This window comes from Cyanistes caeruleus, chromosome 11 (assembly GCF_971803275.1).
Source record: "Cyanistes caeruleus chromosome 11, bCyaCae1.hap1.1, whole genome shotgun sequence".
Lineage (NCBI taxonomy): Eukaryota > Metazoa > Chordata > Aves > Passeriformes > Paridae > Cyanistes > Cyanistes caeruleus.
In genome coordinates this window covers 14,274,198-14,286,469 of record NC_141711.1, presented here as the reverse complement: position 1 = coordinate 14,286,469, position 12,272 = coordinate 14,274,198, and the positions used below count along the sequence as shown (strand labels likewise).

At 59.9% G+C, this 12,272-nt stretch overlaps 2 protein-coding genes across 3 annotated transcripts in view; one reads left to right on the top strand and one right to left on the bottom strand.

The window, feature by feature from the left end:
• GNAI2 (G protein subunit alpha i2) overlaps positions 1-12,272 on the bottom strand; it is an 80,491-nt gene that overhangs the window by 57,809 nt on the left and 10,410 nt on the right. Inside the window, exons 5-9 of one of the 2 annotated variants that reach the window (XM_086845307.1) lie at positions 11,085-11,213; positions 9,791-9,920; positions 9,415-9,568; positions 8,864-9,070; positions 7,846-8,722 (exon numbers count right to left, since the gene is read on the bottom strand). In XM_086845307.1, the coding sequence (XP_086701433.1) occupies positions 8,880-9,070; positions 9,415-9,568; positions 9,791-9,920; positions 11,085-11,213 (604 nt within the window). In that variant the 3' untranslated portion in view covers positions 7,846-8,722; positions 8,864-8,879. Of the gene's footprint in view, positions 1-7,845; positions 8,723-8,863; positions 9,071-9,414; positions 9,569-9,790; positions 9,921-11,084; positions 11,214-12,272 lie in introns of those variants that run through there. The other variant, XM_086845309.1, reaches the window with a different exon arrangement.
• Positions 3,535-6,717, top strand: GNAT1 (G protein subunit alpha transducin 1). Its single transcript, XM_023935022.2, has 8 exons — positions 3,535-3,640; positions 5,024-5,066; positions 5,255-5,396; positions 5,470-5,627; positions 5,711-5,839; positions 5,922-6,051; positions 6,137-6,290; positions 6,527-6,717. Exons 1-8 carry the CDS (start codon positions 3,535-3,537, stop codon positions 6,715-6,717), a joined length of 1,053 nt encoding a protein of 350 aa, XP_023790790.1.

The window sequence follows — 12,272 nt, the reverse complement described above, 5'->3', positions numbered from 1 at the left end:
GAGGAGGGACGAGGGTACACGGCTCTGTCCCCTCCCCTTGGCAGGGGTGAGACGGGACCTCAAGGTAGGACCAAGGTGTTCAGGCAATAGTAGGGGCTTGGCCCCGGGGTCTTTGGATGGAGAAGGGGCCATGCTGGTGTGAAACCTCGAGCAACTGCTGGTGCTTGGTGACAGTGGCACCCAGAGGCATTTGGGGCACCCTGGTGGGTGTGGAGGGTTGTAAATAGTTGTACATGGGAAACAAGGGCGACCAGGGCTGAGTGAGTGCCCCCTGCTGCAGCTAGGGGCACTCCCAAATAAACACTGCCTTTGGGACAGACCTGGGCGCCTGCGTGTGCTCTGTAGGGGACAGACCTGGCCGCCACCAAGTAATCCCCTGAGCCCTGCCAGGGCCCAGAGGGCTGCCCCTGGGGGGGCACTGGGTCACTGGTGGGCAGCACAGGGGCTGTGGGGAGGTGGCAGTAGTGGGTGGTACTGCTGGGTGTTGGGGTACACTGGGCTGGGCTGGTGGCTGGCAGCAGCCCTGGGTTTTGCTGAAGGCACTGGGAGCACTCAGACTCATTACTGGGGGCACTGAGGAAAGTACTGGAGCAGTAGGATATGGTACTGGGAACTGGTACTTGGTGGTACTGCGGCATGGAGGAGGGGAGAAACTTTACAGAGGGCACTGAGGGTGGTAGTGGATGATACTGGAGCACTTGGATTAATACAGGGGTGGTACCAAGCTCCTCTGAGTAGTTCCAGGAGGCTGTTCCAGGGTCAGGAAAGGCCTGGGCTGTATCAGAGGTAGTACTGGGAACACTGGAGAAGTACTGAGGCACGAGGGTCTGGCAGTAGGAGCTGGTACTTGGTGGTACTGGGAGCAGTGGTAGGGAAGTGGTAATGGTTCTGTGTGGGCGGCTGGAGGTTGTAGTGGGCAATACTGGGCTGTAGCAGGGCACTCTCTTCAGTATGGGATAATGGAGGTGGGACTGGGCTCCTCTGGGCAGTCTTGAGAGGCACTGGTGTGAGTACTGGGGGTGCTGGGACTGTGCTGGGGTCACTGCTGGGTGTGCTGATGGGGTGCAGAGCTGTACGAGGGGTGGTGCAATGCTGTACTGGGGGAGCTGGGCTGTGCTGGGGGTGTGCAGGGCTGTACTGGGAGCTGCGCTGGGCTATGCTGGGAGCACTGGTCTGCACTGGGAGCTGCGCTGGGCTATACTGGGAGCACTGGTCTGCACTGGGAGCTGCGCTGGGCTATACTGGGAGCACTGGTCTGCACTGGGAGCTGCGCTGGGCTATACTGGGAGCACTGGTCTGTACTGGGAGCTGCGCTGGGCTATACTGGGAGCACTGGTCTGTACTGGGAGCTGCGCTGGGCTATGCTGGGAGCACTGGTCTGTACTGGGAGCTGCGCTGGGCTATACTGGGAGCACTGGTCTGTACTGGGAGCTGCGCTGGGCTATACTGGGAGCACTGGTCTGTACTGGGAGCTGCGCTGGGCTATGCTGGGAGCACTGGTCTGTACTGGGAGCTGCGCTGGGCTATACTGGGAGCACTGGTCTGCACTGGGAGCTGCGCTGGGCTATGCTGGGAGCACTGGTCTGTACTGGGAGCTGCGCTGGGCTATGCTGGGAGCACTGGTCTGTACTGGGAGCTGTGCTGGGCTATGCTGGGAGCACTGGTCTGTACTGGGAGCTGCGCTGGGCTATGCTGGGAGCACTGGTCTGTACTGGGAGCTGCGCTGGGCTATGCTGGGAGCACTGGTCTGTACTGGGAGCTGCGCTGGGCTATACTGGGAGCACTGGTCTGTACTGGGAGCTGCGCTGGGCTATGCTGGGAGCACTGGTCTGTACTGGGAGCTGTGCTGGGCTATGCTGGGAGCACTGGTCTGTACTGGGAGCTGCGCTGGGCTATGCTGGGAGCACTGGTCTGTACTGGGAGCTGCGCTGGGCTATACTGGGAGCACTGGTCTGTACTGGGAGCTGTGCTGGGCTATACTGGGAGCACTGGTCTGCACTGGGAGCTGCGCTGGGCTATACTGGGAGCACTGGTCTGTACTGGGAGCTGTGCTGGGCTATACTGGGAGCACTGGTCTGTACTGGGAGCTGCGCTGGGCTATGCTGGGAGCACTGGTCTGTACTGGGAGCTGTGCTGGGCTATACTGGGAGCACTGGTCTGCACTGGGAGCTGCGCGGGGCTATGCTGGGAGCACTGGTCTGTACTGGGAGCTGCGCTGGGCTATGCTGGGAGCACTGGTCTGTACTGGGAGCTGCGCTGGGCGCTCGCGCCCTCTGGCGGCCGAGCGAGGCGCTGCGGGAGAGCCGCGGTGCGGGGAGAGGCGGCGCTGGGGACAAGCGAGGGACACGGGCGCACTGGGCTCTGCTGGGGTCACTGGGGCAGTCCTGGCAGGACCTGGAGTCACCGGAGGTGGGGGACACTGGGGAGGTACTGGGAGTTCCTTGGGATACTCGGTTTTGCTGCGGTGGCCTCAGTGGCAGTAGGGGGCACTGGGGATGTGAGAGGGTGGCACTGGGACCCAGAGGGACCCAGAGGGACCCAGAGACATTGTGGGGGGCTCACTGAGGATGGGGTGGTAGCACAGTAATACTGCAGCCCCCCTGGGCGTTGGGAAGGGTTTCTTTTTGGACTGGCGGGGACAGTCCCCACACAGGAACTGAAATTGTTTGGGAACACTGGGATTTCTTCTGTAGTCACTGGGGAGAGTCACCAGTCGGAAACTGGACTACGGGAAGTTTCCTACAGGAAACCCTGTGGAGGGTGTGCGGGTATCCCTGAGGACATTGTGCAGGTGTTGCTGGAGGGCCTGGGAACGCTGTGGAGGTGATGCTGGGCTGGCCTGGTGGCACTGGGAGTGCGCTGCTGAGTGGCTGGGCACACTAAGAAGGGCACGTCAGGGGAATAGGGACATTAGGGGAGGGTTCTGGAAGGGTCCCTGGGGACACAGGACCTGGGGACTGAGGCTGACATTCTATCACTGTTGGTAGCACCCGTGGGGACGCTGGCATGGCCTACTGGGATGGGACAGTGGGCACTGCTCCAGAGCAGGGCATATGACCAGGTGAGATGGGGACAATGGGAACATTTGTTCCCACCGTGACCAGATCCCAGCAGACACACCATCCCACACCCCAGTTCCATACCCCTGGGGTCCACAGCAGAGCCAGAGATGGAGATGAGTGCCCCAGCCCCAGGGTGGAGGCAAAGCTGGGGGCTGCTCGGGCTGGGGCCCCCCTCCGGCAGAAGCGCTGACACCGGGAACCACGGGATTGCTGAGCTCAGCCCGCTGCAGATTGAAGGGGGTTTATCGGGGGGGCCCGGCTTAAGCCCCGGGTGCTGAGCGCAGCCCCTCGGCAGGCGGCCCCCCGGGACCTTGGCCCTGTCCTTGTCGCACACCGGCGCGACGGTGGTGGCAGCGGTGGCAGCGGGCACCGGGAGCGAGCGCTGGAGGCGAAGGGAAGCTGGAGCTCGCTGCCCATCCTGGTGCTGACCTCCAAGGAGCGGGTGGTGAAGCGCAGGGCTGCGGGGCTGAGGATGGGAGCCGGCGCCAGTGCCGAGGAGAAGCATTCCCGAGAGCTGGAGAAGAAGCTCAAGGAAGACGCTGAGAAGGATGCCAGGACCGTCAAGCTGCTGCTGCTGGGTAAGGGGGAGACAACACCCTGGGGAACCCATCCTCTGTGCATCTCACCCCAACAGCCCACCCAATGCACCCCTGAAACCTACCAGTGCCCCTCAACCCAACCAGTACACCCCACAGCTGCCCCCAGACCTGACCAGCCAATCCAACATTCCCCTGGCCCCGAGATGGACCCCAAAACCCAAGCAGCCCACCCTCACAGTTCATTCAACATTCTCCTGACTCACCCAGGACCCTTAAAACCAAGCAGCGTACCCCAACATTGCCCCTGCTCCCAGCAGCCCTAAACCAAACCTCCCCATGTCAAGAGCCCACCCAGTGTTTCCCTGATGCCTCCAGCACCTTTAAACCAAAGCAGCACAGCCCAGGAGTGCCTCCAACAGCCTCCCACTCCCAAGCATCCCTAAAACAAATCAACCCCTCCCCAATAAAACACCCAAAGTTTCCCTGACCCCACTCTAAACCAAATCAGTTCAACAGTCCCCAGGCCCCTGCTCCTAAGCATCCCTAAACCCAGACAGCCCACTCTAGCAGTCCTCTGAACCCCACAGCACCCCTAAAGCCAACCAGTCAACCCCAAAAGCCCACCCAATGTTTTTCTCTCTCCCTCAGTACCCCTAAACCCAACCAGCCACCCCAACAGGCCCCCCATTCCCAGGATCCCCTAACCCAGCTCATCCCAACTGGCTCAACACCCCCTACCAGGCACCCCTGGTACAGCACATCATAGCAGACCATCTCAACAAGAAGATGAGATCCTAAGATCTACCCTAAGGTCCCCTGGTTTCCATATATCTCTGAACCCAACCAGCCCACCTACCATCCCCCCACTCCCAAGTCCCCCAACCCCAACCAAGCATTAAGAGCCTTCACCAACACTACCTATCGCCACCCCACCCCTGCCCCATCCTCCTAGGGACCTCCATGCAACCCATACCACCACCATGTCTGTCCCCAAAGCCCCCTTGTGCTGTGCTCCCAGTCCTTCCCAGTCCCGCAGTGATGCCTGAGGTTGGGGTGCTGTGTATGTGGTGGGGCCATGAGTGGTATCACCGTTCTCCCTGGACACATCCACCTGCACAGCCATGATTTTGGGTCATTGGGTGGTGGGTGGCAGGATTGCTATGCCACCATGTCCCCAACCCCTCCCTTGGGTTCTTGAGAGTGTCCCTGCCTGAGCCGCTTCAGATCCCATTAGACACAGCGGCTCAGCCTAACCTTAATGCCCCTGGCTCCAGGCTGTTAATCCCCCTGCACACCCTGAGCCATGGGCCTGGCACAGCTCGCAGTGCCCGCAGCCGTGTCAGGCACCGAGGTCCTCAGGGAGCCAGCACGGGGCTCAGCTGGGAGTGCCCACAGCACATGACCTGTGTTCTGTCCCCTTAGGAGCGGGGGAGTCGGGGAAGAGCACCATTGTCAAGCAGATGAAGTAAGTGCCAAGGGGGGACATTTGGTCCTGCCCACCATGCAAAGTGTCTGTCCCACACGGCAGCTGTGGCGTGCCCCATCCCACTGTGCCTGATTCTGCCCCATGCCACTGCCACGGGGTGCATCCGTCATGTGGCTCAGCTCCATGGCACCTACCACAGCCTCATGCCTGTGATCTTCCCCGGCCAGGATCATCCATCAGGACGGTTACTCACTGGAGGAATGCCTGGAGTTCATTGCCATCATTTACAGCAACACGCTCCAGTCCATGCTGGCTATTGTGCGGGCCATGACCACCCTCAACATCCAGTACGGGGACACGGCTCGCCAGGTGAGGAGCATTCCATGTCAAGCAGGGCTTCCCCCCAACCCCCAGGCCCCACTGAACCCCTCTCCCTTCACAGGATGATGCCCGTAAGCTGCTGCACCTCTCGGACACCATCGAGGAGGGGACCATGCCTAAGGAGATGTCAGAAATCATCGGACGGCTGTGGAAGGACCCAGGCATCCAAGCCTGCTTTGACCGTGCCTCCGAGTACCAGCTCAATGACTCTGCGGGCTAGTACGTGGGGTCGGGGAGTGTGGGTGGGGGAGGCGTGAGGGGAGTTCCAACCCGTGTCTCATGCCCACTGTGTGCCTGGCCAGCTACCTGTCAGACCTGGAGCGCCTGGTGACCCCCGGCTACGTCCCCACAGAGCAGGACGTGCTGCGTTCCCGCGTCAAAACAACTGGCATCATCGAGACCCAGTTCTCCTTCAAAGACCTTAACTTCAGGTGGGGTCAGGCCCACAGTGAGGGCTGGTGCCAGGGGGTGGGCAGGGAGTTGGGGGTGCTGACTTTCCTTTGTCCTGCCCAGGATGTTCGACGTGGGCGGACAGCGCTCCGAGAGGAAGAAGTGGATCCACTGCTTTGAGGGCGTGACCTGCATCATCTTCATCGCAGCTCTCAGTGCCTACGACATGGTCCTGGTGGAGGATGATGAAGTGGTGAGGAATGCTCACCACCTCACACACCCTCTGCTTTGTCCCTGTCATGATTTGGGTGTCACCATGGGGCTGTGTCCCTCCACAGAACCGCATGCACGAGAGCCTGCACCTCTTCAACAGCATCTGCAACCACCGCTACTTTGCCACCACCTCCATCGTCCTCTTCCTCAACAAGAAGGACGTCTTCCTGGAGAAGATCAAGAAGGCCCATCTCAGCATCTGCTTCCCTGACTATGACGGTGAGTGTGGCGGTGGCTGGTGGTGGTGGTGTGCTGCTGGAGGGTTGGGTGCCACCACCCCCGCAGGAGTCCCCCACCAGGTGTCCTCAGCACCCCACGCAAGCGGTGCCACATGAGCCTTGTTGAGGGAGCGTGCAAGGTTTACCCACTCGAGGGAGCCCTGGGTAGTCCTGGGCCGGCACTCTGGCGGGGGACAGCAGCCCACGAAGGGATCCTGCTCACTGCCACACCACCAGGTCCCAACACCTACGATGATGCGGGCAACTACATCAAGCTGCAGTTCCTGGAGCTGAACATGCGGCGGGACGTGAAGGAGATCTACTCCCACATGACCTGCGCCACCGATACTGAGAATGTCAAGTTCGTCTTCGATGCTGTCACTGACATCATCATCAAGGAGAACCTCAAGGATTGCGGGCTGTTCTGAGCCCCAGCCAAGCACCCCTTCCCCTGGGGTCCAGCCCTGCTGCTGACCCCATCCCACCTCCACAGCCACCTCTGCCTGCCCCAAACCTCTGGGATTTGACCAGCCTAGCTCCAAAGCCACCCCTGGGGAAGAGGGCAGGGGGGGTGGGGGCACAATCTCACTCCCCCTCCCCACCAACTCTCCCACCAGTCAGCACTGTGGGGCCCCTGGTTCTGCTGGGGGTCTCTGGGGCTCCAGGTCCTAGGGGTACCTGGATGACCCTGGATACTACAGAGTTCTGGATACTTTCGGGTGCTGCAGGTCCCTGGGTAACCCTCAGAGCTGTGGGGTATGGGGGTTCCATTGGGTGCTGAGGGTCCTTGAGTACCCCTTGGAGCAGAGGGGTGTTTGGGAGTCCTGGGTGTCCCTGGATTCCCTTCAGAGCTGAGGGCTGCTGGGGGTTCCCAGATGACCCTTGGCACTGGGGAGACTGGGTGGTTTTGGGTGCCCCTTTGTGCTGGGAACCCCTGGTACCCCTTGGAGCTGAGGGGTGTCAGGGGTTCCCTCACGTGCTGGGGGGTCCTAGGTGCCCTCTGAAGCTCTGGGTACTGGGGTGGTTCCTCAGGTGCTGCTGGGTGTCCATGAGTGCCCCCTGAAGAGCTGGGGGTGCTGGGAGTCTCCAGGAATCCCTCAGAGCTGGGAGTCCTTTGGGTGTGGGGTGTCCATGAGGGATCCCTGGGGCTGGGGGTTCCTGTGGGCTACTGGGTGCAAGGTGTGCTGCATCTCCCTCTGGACTACAGATCACTGGCTGATCCTGGATACTGGGTGTCCCCAGGGACTGTGTGATACTGGGGATCAGTGCCACCACGCCACTGCTGCAGAGCCAGGGTGTGGTCATGTTTGTTCCCACCCCACAACCCCTCCAGGTAGGGCTGAGCTCTGCAGCAGCATCCCAGCTATAACCCCAAGGGTCCCACCACTGCCCTCACCTCCTGTGACCAGAGGATTCTCCTGACCCCAGGGGGATGCCAACCCACCTTGTGTCCCTCTCCCACCTCTGGGGACCACCCCTGCACTCCCACAGAGGTGAAGGCCCCCTGCCAACTCCCATGTCACACAGGGAGTTCCAGTATATATAACATTTCTCTCTTTTTTTTTTTTTTTCCTTTCTACATTTTATTATTTCAAACCATGTGAACAATTCGGTAAAACATCCTGTGGGAAAAGCGAGGCCGCAGGCACTGGCTGAAGGGTCCCCCTGGGCTGGGGGGACAGCGGGGGCCGCTCTGTACAGCAGGCTCTCCTCGCCCAACGCAACAGCTAGCCCTAAAAACTAGGCTTAGAAAGAGGGGGGGGATAGAGGCAGTGGGCAGCACCCCCTGCCCACCCTCCTGCCTGAGCTGCCCGTCGGCATGAGGGCAGCAAGGCGGGGTGGGGTGCAGACCCTCCCCCCCAAAGGCACACGGTTGGGGGGTGGGCTGGCCACGGAGGATGCCACCACCATGTAGCACTTGATGCTTTTAAATAGTTTGGTAAAAAGGTTTCTTTAAAAAGTAACCTGTGCCCAACCGGTGTGGTGTGGTTTTTTTTGCATGGTTTTGGGTTTGGTTTTGTTGTTTTTTTCTTTTTTTTTTTTCCTTTTTTTCTTTCTTCTTTCTTTCTTTTCTGGTTTACTAAAAGGAATGTCATCGGTCGTGTTTGTGGCTGGGTGGGCACCCCCGAGGGGACCCTGTGCCCCCCGTGCCAGCAACACTTGCAATGTAAACAGTGAGAGCCCCAGGGCTCGGAGTGAATGAAATGGGGACTGGAATGGTTTGGGGGGTACAAACCAAGATTAAAACCTTGACTTCCCTGGAAGGGCAATGCCGGCGAGGAGGACAATGGTGGGGGGCAAACACGTGGGGCAGGGGGTACATGGGCCCTGCCACCGTGCTGGCACTCAAAAAGTCTCTTTATGTGGTGGGCGGAGGAATGAATCCGAAGAGAAGCGGGAGTGGGAGATGGCGTGGTCCTTCCTTTGCAGCTCCTAGGAGAGAGAGAGAGGGCGTGAGCAGGGGAGGGTCTGGGGACGGGGCAGCCTGCAGATGGCAGGCTGTGCCCATCCCATCCCCAGAGGATGGCCCATGACCACCCCATTTGAGGAGCCACCACTGAGACCACCACCCACCTGGGCAGCACCACCCTCAGAAGAGACCACAATCCTTCAGGTTGTTTTTGATGATGACGTCGGTGACGGCGTCAAAGACAAACTGCACGTTCTTGGTGTCCGTGGCACAGGTGAAGTGGGTGTAAATCTCCTTGGTGTCCTTCCGCTTGTTCAGGTCCTCAAACTTGCTCTGGATGTAGCTGGCTGCCTCATCATACTTGTTGGCTCCTGGGGACAAAGAGACACTGGGCTGCCCCACAGTTGCCTACAGGCACCAAAGGGTTTGGGCTTGGCTTGGCCCCCCACAGCCACTGTCCTGATGCCAACCACGCATCAACCCACCCACCCAGGCAGAATGAGCCTCAGATAACCCCCCTCAGGGCAGCTGCCCGTTGTGTTGTGTCCCCCCACATCTTCTCCCATCTACTGGGGCACCCCAAACACCACCACACTCCTCAAGCACAGGGGAGCCAGAATCTTTGTCCCTAGCACCTCCTGCTACCCTGCCTGGGGCAAGGCACTGCCACTGCCCCTGCCAGGAGGGCAGGGGCCACCGAGGGTCCCAGTGGTACCTGTGTACTCAGGGAAGCAGATGGTGAGGGAGCTGTGCACAATCTTCTCCTCAAAGAGGTCCTTCTTGTTGAGGAAGAGGATGATGGACGTGTCTGTGAACCACTTGTTATTGCAGATGCTGTCAAACAGCTTCATGCTCTCATGCATCCGGTTCTGGCAGGGAAGATAGCAGCATGAGCTGGGCAGAGACCCCCCCCCAGGTAGCACCCACCCCACTGCTCCCTAAACTGCCACCCCCCCATGCCCCTCCCTGCCTGGGCAGGGGATGCCAACGGCCCAGCAAGGTTTGGGTCATACTGGTCAGGGCATTGGTGGACACCCCAGCCCCCCACACAGGGGATGGCTCATGACACTGGTTCCATCCCCACGACTCACCATCTCCTCATCTTCAGCCAGCACCAGGTCATAGGCACTCAGGGCCACACAGAAAATGATGGCTGTCACCCCCTCGAAGCAGTGGATCCACTTCTTCCGTTCTGAGCGCTGGCCACCCACATCGAACATCCTGCAGCAGGGGGGTGATGTGGGGATGGGCAGCAGCTCCCAGTCCCACCGCCCTCACCCCATGCCCTGCCTCAGTGTCCCCAGCTGCCTGGAGCAAGAGCAGCACTGGTGTGGGCAGAGCACAGTAGTTCTGCCCCCAGGGATTTTGCCAGTACTGAGGGCCTTCCCCGGCTCCAGCTGCCAGGAATGTCCAGGCTCATTTCCTAGCCAAAGCCAAATCCCTGATGAGGATGCCCTGAGCTGGGGCATTATCAGGCTACCTTTCCCAGGGGGTGTCAGTGTCATGTTCCCCGGAGACCTGCTCCAGAGCAGGCACAGCAGGGGTTTGTCAGATACATTGGACCAAGGGAGCCAAGTCACTGTGGGCTCAGCAGGATTGTGGCAGCAGCAGGGCTCAGGGATGATCCCAATGCACCATGTGCCTCTCCTACCACAGGCAGCAGAGGATGCCCTGCCTCCATGGATAACAGCCCAGAAGTAACATTCCACATCCACTGCCATGCCCACTGCCAACTGCTTGGCTGGCAGGAAGGCTTCCCCACTGGGACACACTGTGTTCCCCCAAGACCACCCCCACTGCCACCTCCAAAGCGCTGCCCTGGCAATGCACAACCAAGTGTTTCCATTCCACAAGGGTGGCATCGTGGTCCCTGCAAGCCCCCTGCATTCAGAGAGGATCCCAGCAGATCTTTCTGACATCAGCTCTGTTGCCATGGGACTAAATCCTCCGGGGATGTGCACAATGGCAGCTTTTTGCCTCAGAAACTGGAGCCCTGATGATTTCCCGTGGGTTTTCAGTGGAAAGCAACCATGGGGGGCCAGCAGGCAGCGCTACTACTGCCTGACCCTGAGAGCCCAGCTCCTGCCCAGTGCCCTTCCTGCAGTGGAAGCAGCGTCACAGCAGCAGGAGGAGGGATGCCTTCCCCCTCCCCTCCTCACCAGAGCCTGGATCCGCCCCCAGGCTGAGCTCTGTGAAGTGTTTTTGAGGCTGTTCCAGCTATTTCAGTGGTTTCCGCTCTCTGAGGCAGCAGTTCCCACCATGAGCAAACCAGGAGGTAGGGGGGAACTGAGTGCATGCAGTGTGCACCCATGGTCCATCCCAGCATGGGGAGGAAGGGTTTTTTTTTGCTTTCAAAAAGCCAAAAGGGAAAGAGGTCAGACATACTTGAAGTGCAGGTCCTTAAAGGTGAAGTGAGTCTCTACGATGCCCGTGGTCTTCACCCTAGTGCGTAGCACATCCTGTTGGGTGGGGATGTAGTCGGCACGGGCTATCCTCTCCAGGTCATTCAGGTAGCTGGGGACAAAGAGGAATGGTGCTGTGGGAGCTGGGCCGTGGGGCATGACCCACCCAGATCCCGTGGGACATCCCCACACTGGCGCAGAGTCCCCTGTCCATCCGGCACTGCTCAGCTGGGGAGGGCAGTGCCAAGCTGGGACGCACAGCAGAGGTCCCATGTGCATCCTAGGGTCACCCCATGTCCCTGCCAGACACAGGCAGGGCAGGATACCAGTGGCCAGGGTGATATGGGACACACAGGACCAAGGGATTCTGGGCAGTGTGCTGGCACTGGAGCCAGGTAGAGGACGCAGCCGGGGCTGGGGGGCTCACCCCGTTTCCCTCGGCTGTTAGCACAGGGGGGAAATGGCAAGAGGAAAATATTCAGTGCTATGGCAACCAGCCGCAGTGCCGGCGGAAACAATCGATGGCGCCACGCCATTTATAGTCAAAAACACAAAGGGACGGCGTCCTGGGAGGAAATGGGAGGTGGGAGAGACAGGGAGCAGCGCCCTGGGGGGCTGCAGGCATCCTGAGCCCCCCGGGGAGCATCGCCTGCCCTGATGCCCACAGGGTCCTGGCAGAGGTGGTGGCCAAGTCCTCAGTGTGCAGCACCCACCGGGACTGATGAGGGCTGCCAGGGGGATCAAGGCGGGTTTTGATTTCTCCAGCTCACATTGCTTTAATTGGGTTACTACAAACGGGCTCCTTTAAGCAAATTAGGCTTGTCTTAATTAAGGCATTTGTGGCCCTGTAATCTGGTGAAAGCCAGATTACAGCCTGCGAGGCCATAGGGATCCTTGGCTCTGACTGCAGCACGGCCACTCGCCAGTTCCTGGGAAAGCCTGCAGCGTGTCAGGGCAAGGCCAGAGCTGGAGGTGCCCCAGGAGCCTGCTGTGGCTGTGAGGGTGGGGGACCTGCACGTTACTGCCACACAGCAGTTCAAAAACAGCCGGAAACACACATGGCCTCTGGCTGACAAAAAACAGGAAACGCCACAGCAGGGCCCTGTGCAGCACCACAGGCTCTTGGACATTGCATCAAGCCCCGGGGTGCTGGTGAGCACCACCCTGGCAC

Excerpts from the sequence above, each read along its gene's own strand:
- GNAT1 (XM_023935022.2), top strand. The coding sequence starts at position 3,535 with ATGGGAGCCGGCGCCAGTGCCGAGGAGAAGCATTCCCGAGAGCTGGAG. Across the intron at positions 5,067-5,254 it reads ACCATTGTCAAGCAGATGAA|GATCATCCATCAGGACGGTT; the intron begins GTAAGTGCCAAG and ends TTCCCCGGCCAG. Across the intron at positions 5,840-5,921 it reads TTCAAAGACCTTAACTTCAG|GATGTTCGACGTGGGCGGAC; the intron begins GTGGGGTCAGGC and ends TGTCCTGCCCAG.